Source organism: Phyllobates terribilis, unplaced genomic scaffold (assembly GCF_046119375.1).
Source record: "Phyllobates terribilis strain yellow unplaced genomic scaffold, ASM4611937v1 Scaffold_2__4_contigs__length_985480577, whole genome shotgun sequence".
Classification (NCBI taxonomy): domain Eukaryota; kingdom Metazoa; phylum Chordata; class Amphibia; order Anura; family Dendrobatidae; genus Phyllobates; species Phyllobates terribilis.
In genome coordinates this window covers 969,346,677-969,369,395 of record NW_027362762.1, presented here as the reverse complement: position 1 = coordinate 969,369,395, position 22,719 = coordinate 969,346,677, and the positions used below count along the sequence as shown (strand labels likewise).

General features: G+C 51.3%; 1 protein-coding gene across 9 annotated transcripts in view; it reads left to right on the top strand.

Annotated features, from left to right (window-relative positions):
* Positions 1-22,719, top strand: part of STXBP5L (syntaxin binding protein 5L) — a 604,719-nt gene that overhangs the window by 399,292 nt on the left and 182,708 nt on the right. For all 9 annotated transcript variants that reach the window (XM_073668710.1, XM_073668706.1, XM_073668709.1 and 6 more), the window contains exons 12-13: positions 10,595-10,742; positions 18,627-18,694. In XM_073668710.1, the coding sequence (XP_073524811.1) occupies positions 10,595-10,742; positions 18,627-18,694 (216 nt within the window). The remainder of the gene's footprint in view (positions 1-10,594; positions 10,743-18,626; positions 18,695-22,719) is intronic.

Below are 22,719 nucleotides of genomic sequence, written 5' to 3'. Positions count from 1 at the left end.
TGCAGTTTGTTCCGCTCTCTTGTTTTGCGGTGTTTGTGCCGCTCTTTTGTTTTGCCGTGTTTGTGTCGCTCTCTTGTTTTGCAGTGTTTGTGTCGCTCTCTTGTCTTGCAGTTTGTGCCGCTCTCTTGTTTTGCAGTGTTTGTGCCGCTCTCTTGTTTTGCAGTGTTTGTGCCGCTCTCTTGTCTTGCAGTGTTTGTGTCGCTCTCTTGTTTTGCAGTGTTTGTGCCGCTCTCTTGTTTTGCAGTGTTTGTGCCGCTCTCTTGTTTTGCAGTGTTTGTGCCGCTCTCTTGTTTTACAGTGTTTGTGCCGCTCTCTTGTTTTGCAGTGTTTGTGCCGCTCTCTTGTTTTGCAGTGTTTGTGCCGCTCTCTTGTTTTGCAGTGTTTGTGCCGCTCTCTTGTTTTGCAGTGTTTGTGTCGCTCTCTTGTTTTGCAGTGTTTGTGCCGCTCTCTTGTTTTGCAGTGTTTGTGTCGCTCTCTTGTTTTGCCGTGTTTGTGCCGTTCTCTTGTTTTGCGGTGTTTGTGCCGCTCTCTTGTTTTGCCGTGTTTGTGCCGCTCTCTTGTTTTGCGGTGTTTGTGCCGCTCTCTTGTTTTGCGGTGTTTGTGCCGCTCTCTTGTTTTGCCATGTTTGTGCCGCTCTCTTGTTTTGCCGTGTTTGTGCCGCTCTCTTGTTTTGCCGTGTTTGTTCCGCTCTCTTGTTTTGCCGTGTTTGTGCCGCTCTCTTCTTTTGCAGTGTTTGTGCCGCTCTCTTGTTTTGCAGTGTTTGTGCCGCTCTCTTGTTTTGCAGTGTTTGTGTCGCTCTCTTGTTTTGCAGTGTTTGTGTCGCTCTCTTCTTTTGCAGTGTTTGTTCCTCTCTCTTGTCTTGCAGTTTGTTCCGCTCTCTTGTTTTGCGGTGTTTGTGCCGCTCTTTTGTTTTGCCGTGTTTGTGCCGCTCTTTTGTTTTGCCGTGTTTGTGTCGCTCTCTTGTTTTGCAGTGTTTGTGTCGCTCTCTTGTCTTGCAGTTTGTGCCGCTCTCTTGTTTTGCAGTGTTTGTGCCGCTCTCTTGTTTTGCAGTGTTTGTGCCGCTCTCTTGTCTTGCAGTGTTTGTGTCGCTCTCTTGTTTTGCAGTGTTTGTGCCGCTCTCTTGTTTTGCAGTGTTTGTGCCACTCTCTTGTTTTGCAGTGTTTGTGCCGCTCTCTTGTTTTACAGTGTTTGTGCCGCTCTCTTGTTTTGCAGTGTTTGTGCCGCTCTCTTGTTTTGCAGTGTTTGTGCCGCTCTCTTGTTTTGCAGTGTTTGTGCCGCTCTCTTGTTTTGCAGTGTTTGTGTCGCTCTCTTGTTTTGCAGTGTTTGTGCCGCTCTCTTGTTTTGCAGTGTTTGTGTCGCTCTCTTGTTTTGCAGTGTTTGTGCCGCTCTCTTGTTTTGCAGTGTTTGTGCCGCTCTCTTGTCTTGCAGTTTGTGTCGCTCTCTTGTTTTGCAGTTTGTGCCGCTCTCTTGTCTTGCAGTTTGTGCCGCTCTCTTGTTTTGCAGTGTTTGTGCCGCTCTCTTGTTTTGCAGTGTTTGTGTCGCTCTCTTGTCTTGCAGTGTTTGTGTCGCTCTCTTGTTTTGCAGTGTTTGTGTCGCTCTCTTGTTTTGCAGTGTTTGTGCCGCTCTCGTCTTGCAGTGTTTGTGTCGCTCTCTTGGTTTGCAGTGTTTGTGCCGCTCTCTTGTCTTGCAGTGTTTGTGTCGCTCTCTTGTTTTGCAGTGTTTGTGTTGCTCTCTTGTCTTGCAGTTTGTGCCGGTCTCTTGTCTTGCAGTGTTTGTGTCGCTCTCTTGTTTTGCAGTGTTTGTGTCGCTCTCTTGTTTTGCAGTGTTTGTGTCGCTCTCTTGTTTTGCAGTGTTTGTGCCGCTCTCGTCTTGCAGTGTTTGTGTCGCTCTCTTGGTTTGCAGTGTTTGTGCCGCTCTCTTGTCTTGCAGTGTTTGTGTCGCTCTCTTGTTTTGCAGTGTTTGTGTTGCTCTCTTGTCTTGCAGTTTGTGCCGGTCTCTTGTCTTGCAGTGTTTGTGTCGCTCTCTTGTTTTGCAGTGTTTGTGTCGCTCTCTTGTCTTGCAGTTTGTGTCGCTCTCTTGTTTTGCAGTGTTTGTGTCGCTCTCTTGTTTTGCAGTGTTTGTGCCGCTCTCTTGTTTTGCAGTGTTTGTGTCGCTCTCTTGTTTTGCAGTGTTTGTGTCGCTCTCTTGTTTTGCAGTGTTTGTGTCGCTCTCTTCTTGTTTTGTAGTGTTTGTGCCGCTCTCTTGTTTTGCAGTGTTTGTGTCGCTCTCTTGTGTTGCAGTGTTTGTGTCGCTCTCTTCTTGTTTTGCAGTGTTTGTGCCGCTCTCTTGTTTTGCAGTGTTTGTGTCGCTCTCTTGTTTTGCAGTGTTTGTGCCGCTCTCTTGTTTTGCAGTGTTTGTGCCGCTCTCTTGTTTTGCAGTGTTTGTGCCTCTCTCTTGTTTTGCCGTGTTTGTTCCGCTCTCTTGTTTTGCCGTGTTTGTGCCGCTCTCTTCTTTTGCAGTGTTTGTGCCGCTCTCTTGTTTTGCAGTGTTTGTGCCGCTCTCTTGTTTTGCAGTGTTTGTGCCGCTCTCTTGTTTTGCAGTGTTTGTGCCGCTCTCTTGTTTTGCAGTGTTTGTGTCGCTCTCTTCTTGTTTTGCAGTGTTTGTGCCGCTCTCTTGTTTTGCAGTGTTTGTGTCGCTCTCTTGTGTTGCAGTGTTTGTGCCGCTCTCTTGTTTTGCAGTGTTTGTGTCGCTCTCTTGTTTTGCAGTGTTTGTGCCGCTCTCTTGTTTTGCAGTGTTTGTGTCGCTCTCTTGTTTTGCAGTGTTTGTGCCGCTCTCTTGTTTTGCAGTGTTTGTGCCGCTCTCTTGTTTTGCAGTGTTTGTGCCGCTCTCTAGTTTTGCAGTGTTTGTGCCGCTCTCTTGTCTTGCAGTTTGTGCCGCTCTCTTGTTTTGCAGTCTTTGTGCCGCTCTCTTGTTTTGCAGTCTTTGTGCCGCTCTCTTGTTTTGCAGTCTTTGTGCCGCTCTCTTGTTTTGCAGTGTTTGTGCCTCTCTCTTGTTTTGCAGTGTTTGTGTCGCTCTCTTGTTTTGCAGTGTTTGTGCCGCTCTCTTGTCTTGCAGTTTGTGCCGCTCTCTTGTTTTGCAGTGTTTGTGCCGCTCTCTTGTTTTGAAGTGTTTGTGCCGCTCTCTTGTTTTGCAGTGTTTGTGTCGCTCTCTTGTTTTGCAGTGTTTGTGTCGCTCTCTTGTTTTGCAGTGTTTGTGCCGCTCTCTTGTTTTGCAGTGTTTTTGCCGCTCTCTTGTTTTGCAGTGTTTGTGTCGCTCTCTTGTTTTGCCGTGTTTGTGCCGCTCTCTTGTTTTGCCGTGTTTGTGCCGCTCTCTTGTTTTGCGGTGTTTGTGCCGCTCTCTTGTTTTGCCGTGTTTGTGCCGCTCTCTTGTTTTGCGGTGTTTGTGCCGCTCTCTTGTTTTGCCATGTTTTTGCCGCTCTCTTGTTTTGCCGTGTTTGTGCCGCTCTCTTGTTTTGCGGTGTTTGTGCCGCTCTCTTGTTTTGCGGTGTTTGTGCCGCTCTCTTGTTTTGCGGTGTTTGTGCCGCTCTCTTGTTTTGCAGTGTTTGTGCCGCTCTCTTGTTTTGCAGTGTTTGTGTCGCTCTCTTGTTTTGCAGTGTTTGTGTCGCTCTCTTCTTTTGCAGTGTTTGTGCCTCTCTCTTGTCTTGCAGTTTGTTCCGCTCTCTTGTTTTGCGGTGTTTGTGCCGCTCTTTTGTTTTGCCGTGTTTGTGTCGCTCTCTTGTTTTGCAGTGTTTGTGTCGCTCTCTTGTCTTGCAGTTTGTGCCGCTCTCTTGTTTTGCAGTGTTTGTGCCGCTCTCTTGTTTTGCAGTGTTTGTGCCGCTCTCTTGTCTTGCAGTGTTTGTGTCGCTCTCTTGTTTTGCAGTGTTTGTGCCGCTCTCTTGTTTTGCAGTGTTTGTGCCTCTCTCTTGTTTTGCAGTGTTTGTGCCGCTCTCTTGTTTTACAGTGTTTGTGCCGCTCTCTTGTTTTGCAGTGTTTGTGCCGCTCTCTTGTTTTGCAGTGTTTGTGCCGCTCTCTTGTTTTGCAGTGTTTGTGCCGCTCTCTTGTTTTGCAGTGTTTGTGTCGCTCTCTTGTTTTGCAGTGTTTGTGCCGCTCTCTTGTTTTGCAGTGTTTGTGTCGCTCTCTTGTTTTGCCATGTTTTTGCCGCTCTCTTGTTTTGCCGTGTTTGTGCCGCTCTCTTGTTTTGCCGTGTTTGTTCCGCTCTCTTGTTTTGCCGTGTTTGTGCCGCTCTCTTCTTTTGCAGTGTTTGTGCCGCTCTCTTGTTTTGCAGTGTTTGTGCCGCTCTCTTGTTTTGCAGTGTTTGTGTCGCTCTCTTGTTTTGCAGTGTTTGTGTCGCTCTCTTCTTTTGCAGTGTTTGTGCCTCTCTCTTGTCTTGCAGTTTGTTCCGCTCTCTTGTTTTGCGGTGTTTGTGCCGCTCTTTTGTTTTGCCGTGTTTGTGCCGCTCTTTTGTTTTGCCGTGTTTGTGTCGCTCTCTTGTTTTGCAGTGTTTGTGTCGCTCTCTTGTCTTGCAGTTTGTGCCGCTCTCTTGTTTTGCAGTGTTTGTGCCGCTCTCTTGTTTTGCAGTGTTTGTGCCGCTCTCTTGTCTTGCAGTGTTTGTGTCGCTCTCTTGTTTTGCAGTGTTTGTGCCGCTCTCTTGTTTTGCAGTGTTTGTGCCGCTCTCTTGTTTTGCAGTGTTTGTGCCGCTCTCTTGTTTTACAGTGTTTGTGCCGCTCTCTTGTTTTGCAGTGTTTGTGCCGCTCTCTTGTTTTGCAGTGTTTGTGCCGCTCTCTTGTTTTGCAGTGTTTGTGCCGCTCTCTTGTTTTGCAGTGTTTGTGTCGCTCTCTTGTTTTGCAGTGTTTGTGCCGCTCTCTTGTTTTGCAGTGTTTGTGTCGCTCTCTTGTTTTGCAGTGTTTGTGCCGCTCTCTTGTTTTGCAGTGTTTGTGCCGCTCTCTTGTCTTGCAGTTTGTGTCGCTCTCTTGTTTTGCAGTTTGTGCCGCTCTCTTGTCTTGCAGTTTGTGCCGCTCTCTTGTTTTGCAGTGTTTGTGCCGCTCTCTTGTTTTGCAGTGTTTGTGTCGCTCTCTTGTCTTGCAGTGTTTGTGTCGCTCTCTTGTTTTGCAGTGTTTGTGTCGCTCTCTTGTTTTGCAGTGTTTGTGCCGCTCTCGTCTTGCAGTGTTTGTGTCGCTCTCTTGGTTTGCAGTGTTTGTGCCGCTCTCTTGTCTTGCAGTTTGTGCCGCTCTCTTGTCTTGCAGTGTTTGTGTCGCTCTCTTGTTTTGCAGTGTTTGTGTTGCTCTCTTGTCTTGCAGTTTGTGCCGGTCTCTTGTCTTGCAGTGTTTGTGTCGCTCTCTTGTTTTGCAGTGTTTGTGTCGCTCTCTTGTCTTGCAGTTTGTGTCGCTCTCTTGTTTTGCAGTGTTTGTGTCGCTCTCTTGTTTTGCAGTGTTTGTGCCGCTCTCTTGTTTTGCAGTGTTTGTGTCGCTCTCTTGTTTTGCAGTGTTTGTGTCGCTCTCTTGTTTTGCAGTGTTTGTGTCGCTCTCTTCTTGTTTTGCAGTGTTTGTGCCGCTCTCTTGTTTTGCAGTGTTTGTGTCGCTCTCTTGTGTTGCAGTGTTTGTGTCGCTCTCTTCTTGTTTTGCAGTGTTTGTGCCGCTCTCTTGTTTTGCAGTGTTTGTGTCGCTCTCTTGTTTTGCAGTGTTTGTGCCGCTCTCTTGTTTTGCAGTGTTTGTGCCGCTCTCTTGTTTTGCAGTGTTTGTGCCTCTCTCTTGTTTTGCCGTGTTTGTTCCGCTCTCTTGTTTTGCCATGTTTTTGCCGCTCTCTTGTTTTGCCGTGTTTGTGCCTCTCTCTTGTTTTGCCGTGTTTGTTCCGCTCTCTTGTTTTGCCGTGTTTGTGCCGCTCTCTTCTTTTGCAGTGTTTGTGCCGCTCTCTTGTTTTGCAGTGTTTGTGCCGCTCTCTTGTTTTGCAGTGTTTGTGTCGCTCTCTTGTTTTGCAGTGTTTGTGTCGCTCTCTTCTTTTGCAGTGTTTGTGCCTCTCTCTTGTCTTGCAGTTTGTTCCGCTCTCTTGTTTTGCCATGTTTTTGCCGCTCTCTTGTTTTGCCGTGTTTGTGCCGCTCTCTTGTTTTGCCGTGTTTGTTCCGCTCTCTTGTTTTGCCGTGTTTGTGCCGCTCTCTTCTTTTGCAGTGTTTGTGCCGCTCTCTTGTTTTGCAGTGTTTGTGCCGCTCTCTTGTTTTGCAGTGTTTGTGTCGCTCTCTTGTTTTGCAGTGTTTGTGTCGCTCTCATGTTTTGCAGTGTTTGTGTCGCTCTCTTCTTTTGCAGTGTTTGTGCCTCTCTCTTGTCTTGCAGTTTGTTCCGCTCTCTTGTTTTGCGGTGTTTGTGCCGCTCTCTTGTTTTGCGGTGTTTGTGCCGCTCTCTTGTTTTGCGGTGTTTGTGCCGCTCTCTTGTTTTGCGGTGTTTGTGCCGCTCTCTTGTTTTGCAGTGTTTGTGTCGCTCTCTTGTTTTGCAGTGTTTGTTCCGCTCTCTTGTTTTGCAGTGTTTGTGTCGCTCTCTTGTATTGCAGTGTTTGTGCCGCTCTCTTGTCTTGCAGTTTGTGCCGCTCTCTTGTTTTGCAGTGTTTGTGTCGCTCTCTTGTTTTGCAGTGTTTGTGCCGCTCTCTTGTCTTGTAGTTTGTGTCGCTCTCATGTTTTGCAGTGTTTGTGTCGCTCTCTTGTTTTGCAGTGTTTGTGTCGCTCTCTTGTTTTGCAGTGTTTGTGTCGCTCTCTTGTTTTGCCGTGTTTGTGCCGCTCTCTTGTTTTGCCGTGTTTGTGCCGCTCTCTTGTTTTGCGGTGTTTGTGCCGCTCTCTTGTTTTGCCGTGTTTGTGCCGCTCTCTTGTTTTGCGGTGTTTGTGCCGCTCTCTTGTTTTGCCATGTTTTTGCCGCTCTCTTGTTTTGCCGTGTTTGTGCCTCTCTCTTGTTTTGCCGTGTTTGTTCCGCTCTCTTGTTTTGCCGTGTTTGTGCCGCTCTCTTCTTTTGCAGTGTTTGTGCCGCTCTCTTGTTTTGCAGTGTTTGTGCCGCTCTCTTGTTTTGCAGTGTTTGTGTCGCTCTCTTGTTTTGCAGTGTTTGTGTCGCTCTCTTCTTTTGCAGTGTTTGTGCCTCTCTCTTGTCTTGCAGTTTGTTCCGCTCTCTTGTTTTGCCATGTTTTTGCCTCTCTCTTGTTTTGCCGTGTTTGTGCCGCTCTCTTGTTTTGCCGTGTTTGTTCCGCTCTCTTGTTTTGCCGTGTTTGTGCCGCTCTCTTCTTTTGCAGTGTTTGTGCCGCTCTCTTGTTTTGCAGTGTTTGTGCCGCTCTCTTGTTTTGCAGTGTTTGTGTCGCTCTCTTGTTTTGCAGTGTTTGTGTCGCTCTCATGTTTTGCAGTGTTTGTGTCGCTCTCTTCTTTTGCAGTGTTTGTGCCTCTCTCTTGTCTTGCAGTTTGTTCCGCTCTCTTGTTTTGCGGTGTTTGTGCCGCTCTCTTGTTTTGCGGTGTTTGTGCCGCTCTCTTGTTTTGCGGTGTTTGTGCCGCTCTCTTGTTTTGCGGTGTTTGTGCCGCTCTCTTGTTTTGCAGTGTTTGTGTCGCTCTCTTGTTTTGCAGTGTTTGTGCCGCTCTCTTGTTTTGCAGTGTTTGTGTCGCTCTCTTGTATTGCAGTGTTTGTGTCGCTCTCTTGTATTGCAGTGTTTGTGCCGCTCTCTTGTCTTGCAGTTTGTGCCGCTCTCTTGTTTTGCAGTGTTTGTGTCGCTCTCTTGTTTTGCAGTGTTTGTGCCGCTCTCTTGTCTTGTAGTTTGTGTCGCTCTCATGTTTTGCAGTGTTTGTGTCGCTCTCTTGTTTTGCAGTGTTTGTGCCGCTCTCTTGTTTTGCAGTTTGTGCCGCTCTCTTGTTTTGCAGTGTTTGTGTCGCTCTCTTGTTTTGCGGTGTTTGTGTCGCTCTCTTGTTTTGCAGTGTTTGTGTCGCTCTCTTGTTTTGCGGTGTTTGTGTCGCTCTCTTGTTTTGCAGTGTTTGTGTCGCTCTCTTGTTTTGCAGTGTTTGTGCCGCTCTCTTGTCTTGTAGTTTGTGTCGCTCTCATGTTTTGCAGTGTTTGTGTCGCTCTCTTGTTTTGCAGTGTTTGTGCCGCTCTCTTGTTTTGCAGTTTGTGCCGCTCTCTTGTTTTGCAGTGTTTGTGTCGCTCTCTTGTTTTGCGGTGTTTGTGTCGCTCTCTTGTTTTGCAGTGTTTGTGTCGCTCTCTTGTATTGCAGTGTTTGTGCCGCTCTCTTGTCTTGTAGTTTGTGTCGCTCTCATGTTTTGCAGTGTTTGTGTCGCTCTCTTGTTTTGCAGTGTTTGTGCCGCTCTCTTGTTTTGCAGTTTGTGCCGCTCTCTTGTTTTGCAGTGTTTGTGTCGCTCTCTTGTTTTGCGGTGTTTGTGTCGCTCTCTTGTTTTGCAGTGTTTGTGTCGCTCTCTTGTTTTGCAGTGTTTGTGCCGCTCTCTTGTTTTGCAGTTTGTGTCGCTCTCTTGTTTTGCAGTGTTTGTGTCGCTCTCTTGTTTTGCGGTGTTTGTGTCGCTCTCTTGTTTTGCAGTGTTTGTGTCGCTCTCTTGTATTGCAGTGTTTGTGCCGCTCTCTTGTCTTGCAGTTTGTGCCGCTCTCTTGTTTTGCTGTGTTTGTTTCCCGGATGTCGGGGGTCTCTGTAAACAGATTAGTTACCTAGAATGATAAAGATGAAGTCATTGCTGCGCTGTAACAATTGTGCTAAATGTCGCTCTCCGTGGAGCACTGGATCCGGGGTTGCCGTCATTTACTCTCCTGTTTACATAATATCACTAATTGCCTGACACTGATACTGGGGACAATAAGTCTGTATTGTGTCGTGTTACCATGACAACACCAAGGACGATTTCTATCACCAGAACAGTAATGTGTAAAGCTGAGATGTCTCCTGTGCCCGTCACTGCTCCCATTATCCGGCTGTTCCCTGTGCTCAGCCTGTCCGGATGCTTGAGGCACTGACTGAGCTGCAGTGTAAAGCATGGTGACATGACACAACATATTGGAGGTTATGTTCAGCCGACCTCAGACTCACATAAACAATGAAATCACCTGCAGTAACTAATCATAGATGTGCAGCATGTAGATCCGGTCCCCAGGGTCAGAAGTGCAGATATGGCCCATGCAGTGCTTGGATGGACTTTTATCATTTGACTGCTCCGTGGCAGTGCGGGGGTGCCTGCTCCATGTCAGTACGGGGGTGCCTGCTCCATGTCAGTACGGGGGTGCCTGCTCCATGTCAGTACAGGGGCGCCTGCTCCGTGGCAGTTCGGGGGTGCCTGCTCCGTGGCAGTTCGGGAGTGCCTGCTACGTGGCAGTGCGGGAGCCCCTGCTCTATGGCAGTGCGGGGGGCCTGCTCCTTGGCAGTGCGAGGGACTTGCTCCTTGGCAGTGCGGGGGGCTTGCTCCGTGTCAGTACGGGGGCACCTGCTCTGTGGCAGTGCGGGGGTGCATGCTCTGTGGCAGTGCGGGGGTGCCTGCTCTGTGGCAGTGCGGGGGGCCTGCTCCGTGTCTGTACGGGGGCGCCTGCTCCGTGTCAGTGCGGGGTTGCATGCTCTGTGGCATTTCGGGGGTGCCTGCTCCATGGCAGCACAGGGGCACCTGCTCCGTGGCAGTGCGGGGGTGCCTGCTCCGTGGCAGTGCAGGGGGCCTGCTCCGTGTCAGTACGGGGACGCCTGCTCCGTGGCAGTGCGGGGGTGCATGCTCTGTGGCAGTTCGGGGGTGCCTGCGCCATGGCAGCACAGGGGCACCTGCTTCGTGGCAGTGCAGGGGTGCCTGCTCCGTGGCAGTGCGGGGGTGCCTGCTCCGTGGCAGTGCAGGGGGCCTGCTCCGTGTCAGTACGGGGACGCCTGCTCCGTGACAGTGTGGGGGTGCATGCTCTGTGGCAGTTCGGGGGTGCCTGCTCCATGGCAGCACAGGGGCACCTGCTCTGTGGCAGTGCGGGGGTGCCTGCTCCGTGGCAGTGCGGGGGTGCCTGCTCCGTGGCAGTGCGGGGGTGCCTGCTCCTTGGCAGTGCGGGGGGCATGCTCCTTGGCAGTGCGGGGGGCATGCTCCTTGGCAGTGCAGGGGGCCTGCTCCGTGTCAGTACGGGGACGCCTGCTCCGTGGCAGTGTGGGGGTGCATGCTCTGTGGCAGTTCGGGGGTGCCTGCTCCATGGCAGCACAGGGGCACCTGCTCCGTGGCAGTGCGGGGGCGCCTGCTCCGTGGCAGTGCGGGGGTGCCTGCTCCGTGGCAGTGCGGGGGTGCCTGCTCCTTGGCAGTGCGGGGGGCATGCTCCTTGGCAGTGCGGGGGGCATGCTCCTTGGCAGTGCAAGGGGCCTGCTCCGTGTCAGTACGGGGACGCCTGCTCCGTGGCAGTGCGGGGGTGCATGCTCTGTGGCAGTTCGGGGGTGCCTGCTCCGTGACAGCACAGGGGCACCTGCTCCGTGGCAGTGCGGGGGGCCTGCTCCCTGTGTAGTGGGAGCTCTGATGACTTGTGCGTACCCCAGCTATGAAAAAACAATAAAAATATGGGAAATATCCAATCACTGTTCCTCTTGGATTATAACTTCTTCCCTCTCTTTTTGGCTGACAGTTTTCCAATCTTCGAGAACCCCTACTCCATGGACATCCACGAGTCCCCGGTCACCTGCACAGAGTATTTTGCAGACTGCCCTCATGAGTTTATTCTAGTTCTCTATGCTCTTGGCGCGAAGCACAAAAAGCAAGGATACAGCAACAGGGTGAGTCTCCTGCATCCCGGGGATCGGGGCGGTGCCGCACTGGACGGCCGGCTGTGGTGTGGGGATTACTGCTGCAGATTACATTGCTAAACAGAAGGATTGAGCAGTTTACTTTACAGAAATGTGCAGTGCGTCAGGGAGGAGGAGATGGAGATGTGCAGTGTGATGAGGGAGAAGGAGATGGAGATGTACAGTGTGATGAGAAAGGAGGAGATGGAGATGTGCAGTGTGATGAGGGAGAAGGAGATGGAGATGTACAGTGTGATGAGAAAGGAGGAGATGGAGATGTGCAGTGTGATGAGGGAGAAGGAGATGGAGATGTGCAGTGTGATGAGGGAGAAGGAGATGGAGATGTGCAGTGTGATGAGGGAGGAGGAGATGGAGATGTGCAGTGTGATGAGGGAGAAGGAGATGGAGATGTGCAGTGTGATGAGGGAGATGGAGATGTACAGTGTGATGAGAAAGGAGGAGATGGAGATGTGCAGTGTGATGAGGAAGGAGAAGATGGAGATGTGCAGTGTGATGAGGAAGGAGGAGATGGAGATGTGCAGTGTGATGAGGGAGAAGGAGATGGAGATGTGCAGTGTGATGAGGGAGGAGGAGATGGAGATGTGCAGTGTGATGAGGGAGAAGGAGATGGAGATGTGCAGTGCGTCAGGGAGGAGGAGATGGAGATGTGCAGTGTGATGAGGGAGGAGGAGATGGAGATGTGCAGTGTGATGAGGGAGAAGGAGATGGAGATGTGCAGTGTGATGAGGAAGGAGAAGATGGAGATGTGCAGTGTGATGAGGGAGAAGGAGATGGAGATGTGCAGTGTGATGAGGGAGAAGGAGATGGAGATGTGCAGTGTGATGAGGGAGAAGGAGATGGAGATGTGCAGTGTGATGAGGGAGAAGGAGATGGAGATGTGCAGTGTGATGAGGGAGATGGAGATGTGCAGTGTGATGAGAAAGGAGGAGATGGAGATGTGCAGTGTGATGAGAAAGGAGGAGATGGAGATGTGCAGTGTGATGAGGGAGATGGAGATGTGCAGTGTGATGAGGAAGGAGGAGATGGAGATGTGCAGTGTGATGAGGGAGATGGAGATGTGCAGTGTGATGAGGAAGGAGGAGATGGAGATGTGCAGTGTGATGAGGGAGAAGGAGATGGAGATGTGCAGTGTGATGAGGGAGAAGGAGATGGAGATGTGCAGTGTGATGAGGGAGAAGGAGATGGAGATGTGCAGTGTGATGAGGGAGAAGGAGATGGAGATGTGCAGTGTGATGAGGGAGATGGAGATGGAGATGTGCAGTGTGATGAGGGAGAAGGAGATGGAGATATGCAGTGTGATGAGGGAGAAGGAGATGGAGATGTGCAGTGTGATGAGGGAGAAGGAGATGGAGATGTGCAGTGTGATGAGGGAGATGGAGATGTGCAGTGTGATGAGAAAGGAGGAGATGGAGATGTGCAGTGTGATGAGGGAGAAGGAGATGGAGATGTGCAGTGTGATGAGGGAGGAGGAGATGGAGATGTGCAGTGTGATGAGGGAGGAGGAGATGGAGATGTGCAGTGTGATGAAGGAGGAGGAGATGGAGATGTGCAGTGTGATGAGAAAGGAGGAGATGGAGAGTGCAGTGTGATGAGGTAGAAGGAGATGGAGATGTGCAGTGTGATGAGGGAGAAGGAGATGGAGATGTGCAGTGTGATGAGAAAGGAGGAGATGGAGATGTGCAGTGTGATGAGGGAGGAGGAGATGGAGATGTGCAGTGTGATGAGGGAGGAGGAGATGGAGATGTGCAGTGTGATGAGGGAGAAGGAGATGGAGATGTGCAGTGTGATGAGGGAGATGGAGATGTGCAGTGTGATGAGGGAGATGGAGATGTGCAGTGTGATGAGGGAGAAGGAGATGGAGATGTGCAGTGTGATGAGGGAGGAGGAGATGGAGATGTGCAGTGTGATGAGGGAGAAGGAGATGGAGATGTGCAGTGTGATGAGGGAGAAGGAGATGGAGATGTGCAGTGTGATGAGGGAGGAGGAGATGGAGATGTGCAGTGTGATGAGGGAGAAGGAGATGGAGATGTGCAGTGTGATGAGGGAGGAGGAGATGGAGATGTGCAGTGTGATGAGGGAGGAGGAGATGGAGATGTGCAGTGTGATGAAGGAGGAGGAGATGGAGATGTGCAGTGTGATGAGAAAGGAGGAGATGGAGATGTGCAGTGTGATGAGGTAGAAGGAGATGGAGATGTGCAGTGTGATGAGGGAGAAGGAGATGGAGATGTGCAGTGTGATGAGAAAGGAGGAGATGGAGATGTGCAGTGTGATGAGGGAGGAGGAGATGGAGATGTGCAGTGTGATGAGGGAGAAGGAGATGGAGATGTGCAGTGTGATGAGAAAGGAGGAGATGGAGATGTGCAGTGAGATGAGGGAGGAGAAGATGGAGATGTGCAGTGAGATGAGGGAGGAGAAGATGGAGATGTGCAGTGAGATGAGGGAGGAGAAGATGGAGATGTGCAGTGTGATGAGGAAGGAGGAGATGGAGATGTGCAGTGTGATGAGGAAGGAGGAGATGGAGATGTGCAGTGTGATGAGGGAGGAGGAGATGGAGATGTGCAGTGTGATGAGGGAGAAGGAGATGGAGATGTGCAGTGTGATGAGGGAGGAGGAGATGGAGATGTGCAGTGTGATGAGGGAGGAGGAGATGGAGATGTGCAGTGTGATGAAAAAGGAGGAGATGGAGATGTGCAGTGTGATGAGAAAGGAGGAGATGGAGATGTGCAGTGTGATGAGAGGAGGAGATGGAGATGTGCAGTGTGATGAGAAAGGAGGAGATGGAGATGTGCAGTGTGATGAGGAAGGAGAAGATGGAGATGTGCAGTGTGATGAGGGAGGAGGAGATGGAGATGTGCAGTGTGATGAGGAAGGAGGAGATGGAGATGTGCAGTGTGATGAGGAAGGAGGAGATGGAGATGTGCAGTGTGATGAGAAAGGAGGAGATGGAGATGTGCAGTGTGATGAGGAAGGAGAAGATGGAGATGTGCAGTGTGATGAGGGAGGAGGAGATGGAGATGTGCAGTGTGATGAGGAAGGAGGAGATGGAGATGTGCAGTGTGATGAGGAAGGAGGAGATGGAGATGTGCAGTGTGATGAGGAAGGAGAAGATGGAGATGTGCAGTGTGATGAGGGAGAAGGAGATGGAGATGTGCAGTGTGATGAGGGAGGAGGAGATGGAGATGTGCAGTGTGATGAGGGAGGAGGAGATGGAGATGTGCAGTGTGATGAGGAAGGAGGAGATGGAGATGTGCAGTGTGATGAGGAAGGAGGAGATGGAGATGTGCAGTGTGATGAGGAAGGAGGAGATGGAGATGTGCAGTGTGATGAGAAAGGAGGAGATGGGAGATGTGCAGTGTGATGAGGGAGGAGGAGATGGGAGATGTGCAGTGTGATGAGGGAGGAGGAGATGGAGATGTGCAGTGTGATGAGGGAGGAGGAGCTGGAGATGTGCAGTGTGATGAGGGAGGAGGAGATGTGCAGTGTGATGAGAAAGGAGGAGATGAAGATGTGCAGTGTGATGAGGGAGGAGGAGATGGAGATGTGCAGTGTGATGAGGGAGGAGGAGATGGAGATGTGCAGTGTGATGAGGAAGGAGGAGATGGAGATGTGCAGTGTGATGAGGAAGGAGGAGATGGAGATGTGCAGTGTGATGAGGAAGGAGGAGATGGAGATGTGCAGTGTGATGAGAAAGGAGGAGATGGAGATGTGCAGTGTGATGAGAAAGGAGGAGATGGAGATGTGCAGTGTGATGAGGAAGGAGAAGATGGAGATGTGCAGTGTGATGAGAAAGGAGAAGATGGAGATGTGCAGTGTGATGAGAAAGGAGGAGATGGAGATGTGCAGTGTGATGAGGAAGGAGGAGATGGAGATGTGCAGTGTGATGAGAAAGGAGGAGATGGAGATGTGCAGTGTGATGAGGAAGGAGGAGATGGAGATGTGCAGTGTGATGAGAAAGGAGGAGATGGAGATGTGCAGTGTGATAAGGAAGGAGGAGATGGAGATGTGCAGTGTGATGAGAGGAGGAGATGGAGATGTGCAGTGTGATGAGAGGAGGAGATGGAGATGTGCAGTGTGATGAGAAAGGAGGAGATGGAGATGTGCTGTGTGATGAGAGAGGAGGAGATGGAGATGTGCAGTGTGATGAGGAAGGAGGAGATGGAGATGTGCAGTGTGATGAGAAAGGAGGAGATGGAGATGTGCAGTGTGATGAGAAAGGAGGAGATGGAGATGTGCAGTGTGATGAGAAAGGAGGAGATGGAGATGAGCAGTGTGATGAGGGATGGAGAGGTGCAGTGTGATGAGAAAGGAGGAGATGGAGATGTGCTGTGTGATGAGGGATGGAGATGTGCAGTGTGATGAGGAAGGAGAAGATGGAGATGTGCAGTGTGATGAGGAAGGAGGAGATGGAGATGTGCAGTGTGATGAGGAAGGAGAAGATGGAGATGTGCAGTGTGATGAGGAAGGAGAAGATGGAGATGTGCAGTGTGATGAGAAAGGAGGAGATGGAGATGTGCAGTGTGATGAGGGAGGAGGAGATGGAGATGTGCAGTGTGATGAGGAAGGAGGAGATGGAGATGTGCAGTGTGATGAGAAAGGAGGAGATGGAGATGTGCAGTGTGATGGGGGAGGAGGAGATGGAGATGTACAGTGTGATGGGGAGGAGGAGATGGAGATGTGCAGTGTGATGAGGGATGTAGATGTGCAGTGTGATGAGGGAGGAGGAGATAGAGATGTGCAGTGTGATGAGGGAGGAGGAGATGGAGATGTGCAGTGTGATGAGGGATGGAGATGTGCAGTGTGATGAGGGATGGAGATGTGCTGTGTGATGAGGGATGGAGATGTGCAGTGTGATGGGGGAGGAGGAGATGGAGATGTGCAGTGTGATGAGGGATGGAGATGTGCAGTGTGATGAGGGATGGAGATGTGCAGTGTGATGAGGGATGGAGATGTGCTGTGTGATGAGGGATGGAGATGTGCAGTGTGATGAGGAAGGAGGAGATGGAGATGTGCAGTGTGATGAGGAAGGAGGAGATGGAGATGTGCAGTGTGATGAGAAAGGAGGAGATGGAGATGTGCAGTGTGATGAGAAAGGAGGAGATGGAGATGTGCAGTGTGATGAGGAAGGAGAAGATGGAGATGTGCAGTGTGATGAGAAAGGAGAAGATGGAGATGTGCAGTGTGATGAGAAAGGAGGAGATGGAGATGTGCAGTGTGATGAGGAAGGAGGAGATGGAGATGTGCAGTGTGATGAGAAAGGAGGAGATGGAGATGTGCAGTGTGATGAGGAAGGAGGAGATGGAGATGTGCAGTGTGATGAGAGGAGGAGATGGAGATGTGCAGTGTGATGAGAGGAGGAGATGGAGATGTGCAGTGTGATGAGAAAGGAGGAGATGGGAGATGTGCAGTGTGATGAGGAAGGAGGAGATGAAGATGTGCAGTGTGATGAGAAAGGAGGAGATGGAGATGTGCTGTGTGATGAGAGAGGAGGAGATGGAGATGTGCAGTGTGATGAGGAAGGAGGAGATGGAGATGTGCAGTGTGATGAGAAAGGAGGAGATGGAGATGTGCAGTGTGATGAGAAAGGAGGAGATGGAGATGTGCAGTGTGATGAGAAAGGAGGAGATGGAGATGAGCAGTGTGATGAGGGATGGAGAGGTGCAGTGTGATGAGAAAGGAGGAGATGGAGATGTGCTGTGTGATGAGGGATGGAGATGTGCAGTGTGATGAGGAAGGAGAAGATGGAGATGTGCAGTGTGATGAGGAGATGGAGATGTGCAGTGTGATGAGGAAGGAGAAGATGGAGATGTGCAGTGTGATGAGGAAGGAGAAGATGGAGATGTGCAGTGTGATGAGAAAGGAGGAGATGGAGATGTGCAGTGTGATGAGGGAGGAGGAGATGGAGATGTGGGGTGAGGAGAGGAAGGAGGAGATGGAGATGTGCAGTGTGATGAGAAAGGAGGAGATGGAGATGTGCAGTGTGATGGGGGAGGAGGAGATGGAGATGAGCAGTGTGATGGGGAGGAGGAGATGGAGATGTGCAGTGTGATGAGGGATGTAGATGTGCAGTGTGATGAGGGAGGAGGAGATAGAGATGTGCAGTGTGATGAGGGAGGAGGAGATGGAGATGTGCAGTGTGATGAGGGATGGAGATGTGCAGTGTGATGAGGGATGGAGATGTGCTGTGTGATGAGGGATGGAGATGTGCAGTGTGATGGGGGAGGAGGAGATGGAGATGTGCAGTGTGATGAGGGATGGAGATGTGCAGTGTGATGAGGGATGGAGATGTGCAGTGTGATGAGGGATGGAGATGTGCTGTGTGATGAGGGATGGAGATGTGCAGTGTGATGGGGGAGGAGGAGATGGAGATGTGCACTGAATTGTAGTTAGAGATCAAGATGCAGATGTGCAGTGTGATGAGAAAGGAGGAGATGGAGATGTGCAGTGTGATGAGGGAGGAGGAGATGGAGATGTGCAGTGTGATGAGGGATGGAGATGTGCAGTGTGATGAGGGATGGAGATGTGCAGCGTCATAGGGAGGAGATGGAGATGTGCAGTGTGATGAGGGAGGAGGAGATGGAGATGTGCAGTGTGATGAGAAAGGAGTAGATGGAGATGTGCAATGTGATGAGGGAGGAGGAGATGGAGATGTGCAGTGTGATGAGGGATGGAGATGTGCAGTGTGATGAGGGATGGAGATGTGCAGCGTCATAGGGAGGAGGAGATGGAGATGTGCAGTGTGATGAGGGAGGAGGAGATGGAGATGTGCAGTGTGATGAGGGATGGAGATGTGCAGTGTGATGAGGGATGGAGATGTGCAGTGTGATGGGGGAGGAGGAGATGGAGATGTGCAGTGTGATGAGGGAGGAGATGGAGATGTGCAGTTTTGTGAGGGTCGTGATGACATTCCACTCGTCCTCCAGTCACTCCAAATTAAGGCTATGAGCATGGGTCAACCATTCAAAGAATGAGTCAGACAACAAGCTGGTTCAAACTCAGAGCACGCTCAAAAGACTACTACAGACAACGTTCTCAGCAATGTTCTGTGTTTATTCCTACATACACAAATCTAAATACACTACATAATGGGGAGGGTAAAGGGGTTGTCCGGGGCGGGGTAAGCCATGCAAGTCCAGTGTCTGGCCACTCCTGATTGGTCCACATCTCCTTATCTCAGTCTCTGGGCAGATATTGCAGCCGTCAGCTTATAATCTTGTTTCGTTTCTCTGAAATAAGTCTTGGCAACACTGGAACTGTCTTAGTTTAAGTTTCGATTTAAGTAATACGTAGCAAGGAAAGCTTATTGTTATAAGACACAAAATGGTGGTTAGTACATTAGCAAAAAAGCGTATAAAAGTTACAAAAGTATAAAAGTTACAAAAAATATATATTCTCTTTTACCCCGACAGTGTGATGAGGGAGGAGATGGAGATGTGCAGCGTGATGAGAAAGGAGGAGATGGAGATGTGCAGTGTGATGAGGGATGGAGATGTGCAGTGTGATGAGGGATGGAGATGTGCAGTGTGATGGGGGAGGAGGAGATGGAGATGTGCAGTGTGATGAGGGATGGAGATGTGCAGTGTGATGAGGGATGGAGATGTGCAGTGTGATGAGGGATGGAGATGTGCAGTGTGATGAGGGATGGAGATGTGCAGTGTGATGGGGGAGGAGGAGATGGAGATGTGCAGTGTGATGGGGGAGGAGATGGAGATGTGCACTGCATTGTCGTTAGAGATTAAGATGCAGATGTGCAGTGGTGAGATGGAACTGAAGGTGGGGAAGTGCAGAGAAGACAGATTTATGGCACTGGGGATGTTTCCAGTTATTGGTCTGATAAATGTCTGGTGTTTTGTGCAGGAATGGCCGATAACAGGCGGCATATGGAACCTTGGAACCACAGCCTACCCCGAAATCATTGTGACAGGGTAAGAACTTAACCCACCGGGGAGAAAGGGGCTATAAATGTGAGATATATGTAAGTGTACTTATAATGGTTGGGAACCGCCATGTGTGCTGGTTTCACCTTCATAAAGGAGCTTCCTCAGCTGTCACCTAATCAGACTTGTTATGAAGCCTTCGCCCTGGACGCCAGGAGTGGTGCAGAGTCTGCTCCGTCCTTTCACGCCAGTAAATCAGCAGATTGTCATGTGTCTGCCATTAACGGCTCCAGAAGATGTGGCACATTGTGTGGTGCTCTTGTGTATCTGGTTGTAATAAGGATTACCTGGGAGCCATAAATCTGCCCAAGTACTGCATCTGGAAAAGTTCTGTAGCTTTGTAATAGTCTTTGTATTTCAACCCTACATCTTTTTTTAAATATCTGCTTACTCTCAATAAACAGGAACATTTTTATGTAGATCAAGAGGATAAAAACCTGTCCTCACTTAAAGAAACCTTAAGACTATGTGCCCACGATGCAGAAATGCTCCGGATTTTTCCTGAGCGCTTCTGCATCTCCCTGGCAGAAAAAATGCATGCGGATTGTACATGCGGATTGTCCATGCGTTTTTCCTGCCAGGGACAAGCGGATGTGAAGCGTTCTTCACATGTATTTCCGCATGCGGGATGTCAAGAGATTTTAGCATCACTTGGAAAGTGCTGAAACTTGGTCACACTATATAATTCCATGCAACCGGCATATATAGTGTGACCTGAGAAAATGGTAAAAAATAAAAAATAAATATTATACTTACCTTCTGATGGCCCCCGGTGTCCTTGTCTCTGCTTGCTGGCTGCTCGCGGTAGATTAAAGGACCTGCCATGACGTCAGCGGTCGCGTGACCCGTCACATGACTAAATGACGTCACGGCAGGTCCTTTTAGTCTACCGCGAGCTGCCGGCAAGCTGAGACGCATCGCTAAGGAGACCAGGGGCCATCAGAAGGTAAGTATAATATTTATTTTATTCTTTTTTTTTACCGGTACTATGGTACCCGGGTCCAGAGGAGAGTCTCCTCTTCTCCAAACCCGGGTACCATCCGCACATTGAAACGCTTGGATTCCACATGTACAGATGCAGTGATGCGGATTCCTTACGTTCCAATGCAAGTCAATGGCGGCGAAAACGCGGCGCTTCCGCAAAATAATTGGTAGTGCTGCGTTTTTTTCCACAATGATAATCCGCAGCGGAAATTTCCGCCGCATGTGCACAGCACATGCGGATTATTATTGGGGAACATGGCAGACCTTCTACCAAGCGGTTTTTTAAGCGATTCTGCAGCGGAATTGCCGCTGCGGAAACGTTTAAACGCATAGTGGGTACACAGCCTTAGGATATGTTCACATTGCATTTTACCCTATGTTTATCCCATCAGCGCATACGCTGGAATCCCATTATGCCTGGCTTCGGCTGTAAGCCGCGACTGAATGTAGGCTAAAGCATGATATGAACATGGCCTGACAGTCACCAATATAATTACATTACTGGGTAGGATGGTAAAATAGGTGTCTTCACTTCACTTACCTTCCTGGCTGCACATGGATATTCCAGATATTCCATCACTGATCAAATCCGCAAGTGCACCGAGCACGGGCCGATTCCTGCAAGTGTACTGAGCATGGGCCCATTAACTGCAAGTGCATCAAGCACGTACCGATTTCCTGCAATTGCATCGAGCATGGGCCAATTCCTTCAAATGCACCGAGCATGGGCCGATTCTTTCAAGTGCACCGAGCATGGGCTGATTCCTGCAAGTGCATCAAGCAGATTCCTGCAAGTCCACCTAGCATCGAATGATTCCTCCAAGCTCACTGAGCATGGTACGATTCCTGCAAGTGCACCTAGCCGATTCTTGCAAGCGCACCGAACACGGGACAATTCCAGGAAGTGAACTGAGCATGGGACGATTCCTGCAAGTGTACAGAGTACGGGACAATTCCTGCAAGCGCACCGAGCATGGGCCGATTCCTGCAAGTGCACTGAGCACGGGCTGATTCCTGCAAGTGCACTGAGCACGGGCTGATTCCTGCAAGTGCACTGAGCACGGGCCGATTCCTGCAAGCGCACCGAGCATGGGCCGATTCCTGCAAGCGCACCGAGCATGGGCCGATTCCTGCAAGCGCACCGAGCATGGGCCGATTCCTGCAAGCGCACCGAGCATGGGCCGATTCCTGCAAGCGCACCGAGCATGGGCCGATTCCTGCAAGCGCACCGAGCATGGGACAATTCCTGCAAGCGCACCGAGCACGGGCTGATTCCTGCAAGTGCACTGAGCACGGGCCGATTACTGCAAGCGCACCGAGCACGGGCCGATTACTGAAAGTACACAGAGCATGGGCTTATTCTTGCAAGCACATCGAGCACGGGCCAATTCCTGCAAGTGCATCTAGCATGGGCCGATTCCTGCAAGTGCACTGCTGAATAGGGGACAATTCCAGCAATGGTGCAGGTCCTGAGACTCCCACCTATCACTCAAACAGTCCTCCCATACACCTGAGAGATGCGCTGCTCAGTAGACAGGAGCGCTTCAAAGCCTGCTTTCTGTTGAATCCATACCCTGCTGTGTGCTTTCTGTTGGGAGCTCTGTCTCCAGAGCTGCGCTCCTCTTGGGGAGACAGGGGAAAGTGTTTGAGCCTCATTTACAGATATATAGTTGATTTACTCAGAGATGGAGCGTCCATATGCGGCCAGGAGGGTGTGTAGGGAGAGGTCCCCTTTAATATTTGTCATAGCTGAGAGTTTGTTACCATTGTGTCCAGTGTCAGTGCAGGTATAATGTGTCAGTCTAGTAGCTGATCCTGGGATTGTGTAGACAGGATACATTGTAACAAACACTCAGCTGTCAGACATTTGCGCTCAGAAATGTTCAGTTTCTGGATGTAAGTAAGAATATTCCATTTACTGACATCAGCAGAGAAGTCTTACAGCAGAAGTTTGCAGAACTTTTACATGATGCTCGGGCTCGCGGTGCGGCCTCTCTGCTGTGTCGCCGCTCTGCTGTGTCGCCGCTCTGCTGTGCGGCCGCTCTGCTGTGCGGCCGCTCTGCTGTGCCGCCGCTCTGCTGTGCCGCCGCTCTGCTGTGTCGCCGCTCTGCTGTGTCGTTGCTCTGCTGTGCCGCCGCTCTGCCGTGCCGTCGCTCTGCCGTGCGGCCGCTCTTCCGTGCGGCCGCTCTGCTGTGCCGCCGCTCTTCCGTGCGGCCGCTCTGCTGTGCCGCCGCTCTGCTGTGCCGCCGCTCTGCTGTGTCGCCGCTCTGCTGTGTCGTTGCTCTGCCGTGCCGCCGCTCTGCCGTGTCGTCGCTCTGCCGTACCGCCGCTCTGCCGTGCAGCCGCTCTGCCGTGTCGTCGCTCTGCCGCGTCGCCGCTCTGCCGTGCCACCGCTCTGCCGTGTTGCTGCTCTGCCGTGTTGTCGCTCTGCCGTGTTGTCGCTCTGCTGTGCCGCCGCTCTGCTGTGTCGTCGCTCTGCTGTGTCGTCGCTCTGCTGTGTCGTCGCTCTGCTGTGCGGCCGCTCTGCCGTGTCGCCGCTCTGCCGTGTCGTCGCTCTGCCGTGCGGCCGCTCTGCCGTGCGGCCGCTCTGCTGTGTCGCCGCTCTGCCGTGTGGCCGCTCTGCCGTGTCGTCGCTCTGCCGTGCCGCCGCTCTGCCGTGCCGCCGCTCTGCCGTGCCGCCGCTCTGCCGTGTCGTTGCTCTGCCGTGCCGCCGCTTTGCCGTGCCGTTGCTCTGCCGTGCCGCCGCTCTGCCGTGTCGTCGCTCTGCCGTGCCGCCGCTCTGCCGTGCCGCCGCTCTGCCGTGTCGTTGCTCTGCCGTGCCGCCGCACTGCCGTGCCGCCGCTCTGCCGTGCCACCGCTCTGCCGTGTCGTCGCTCTGCCGTGTCGTCGCTCTGCCGTGCCGCCGCTCTGCCGTGCCGCCGCCGTGCCGCCGCTCTGCCGTGCCGCCGCTCTGCCGTGTCGCCGCTCTGCCGTGCCGCCGCTCTGCCGTGCCGCCGCTCTGCCGTGTCGCCGCTCTGCCGTGCCGCCGC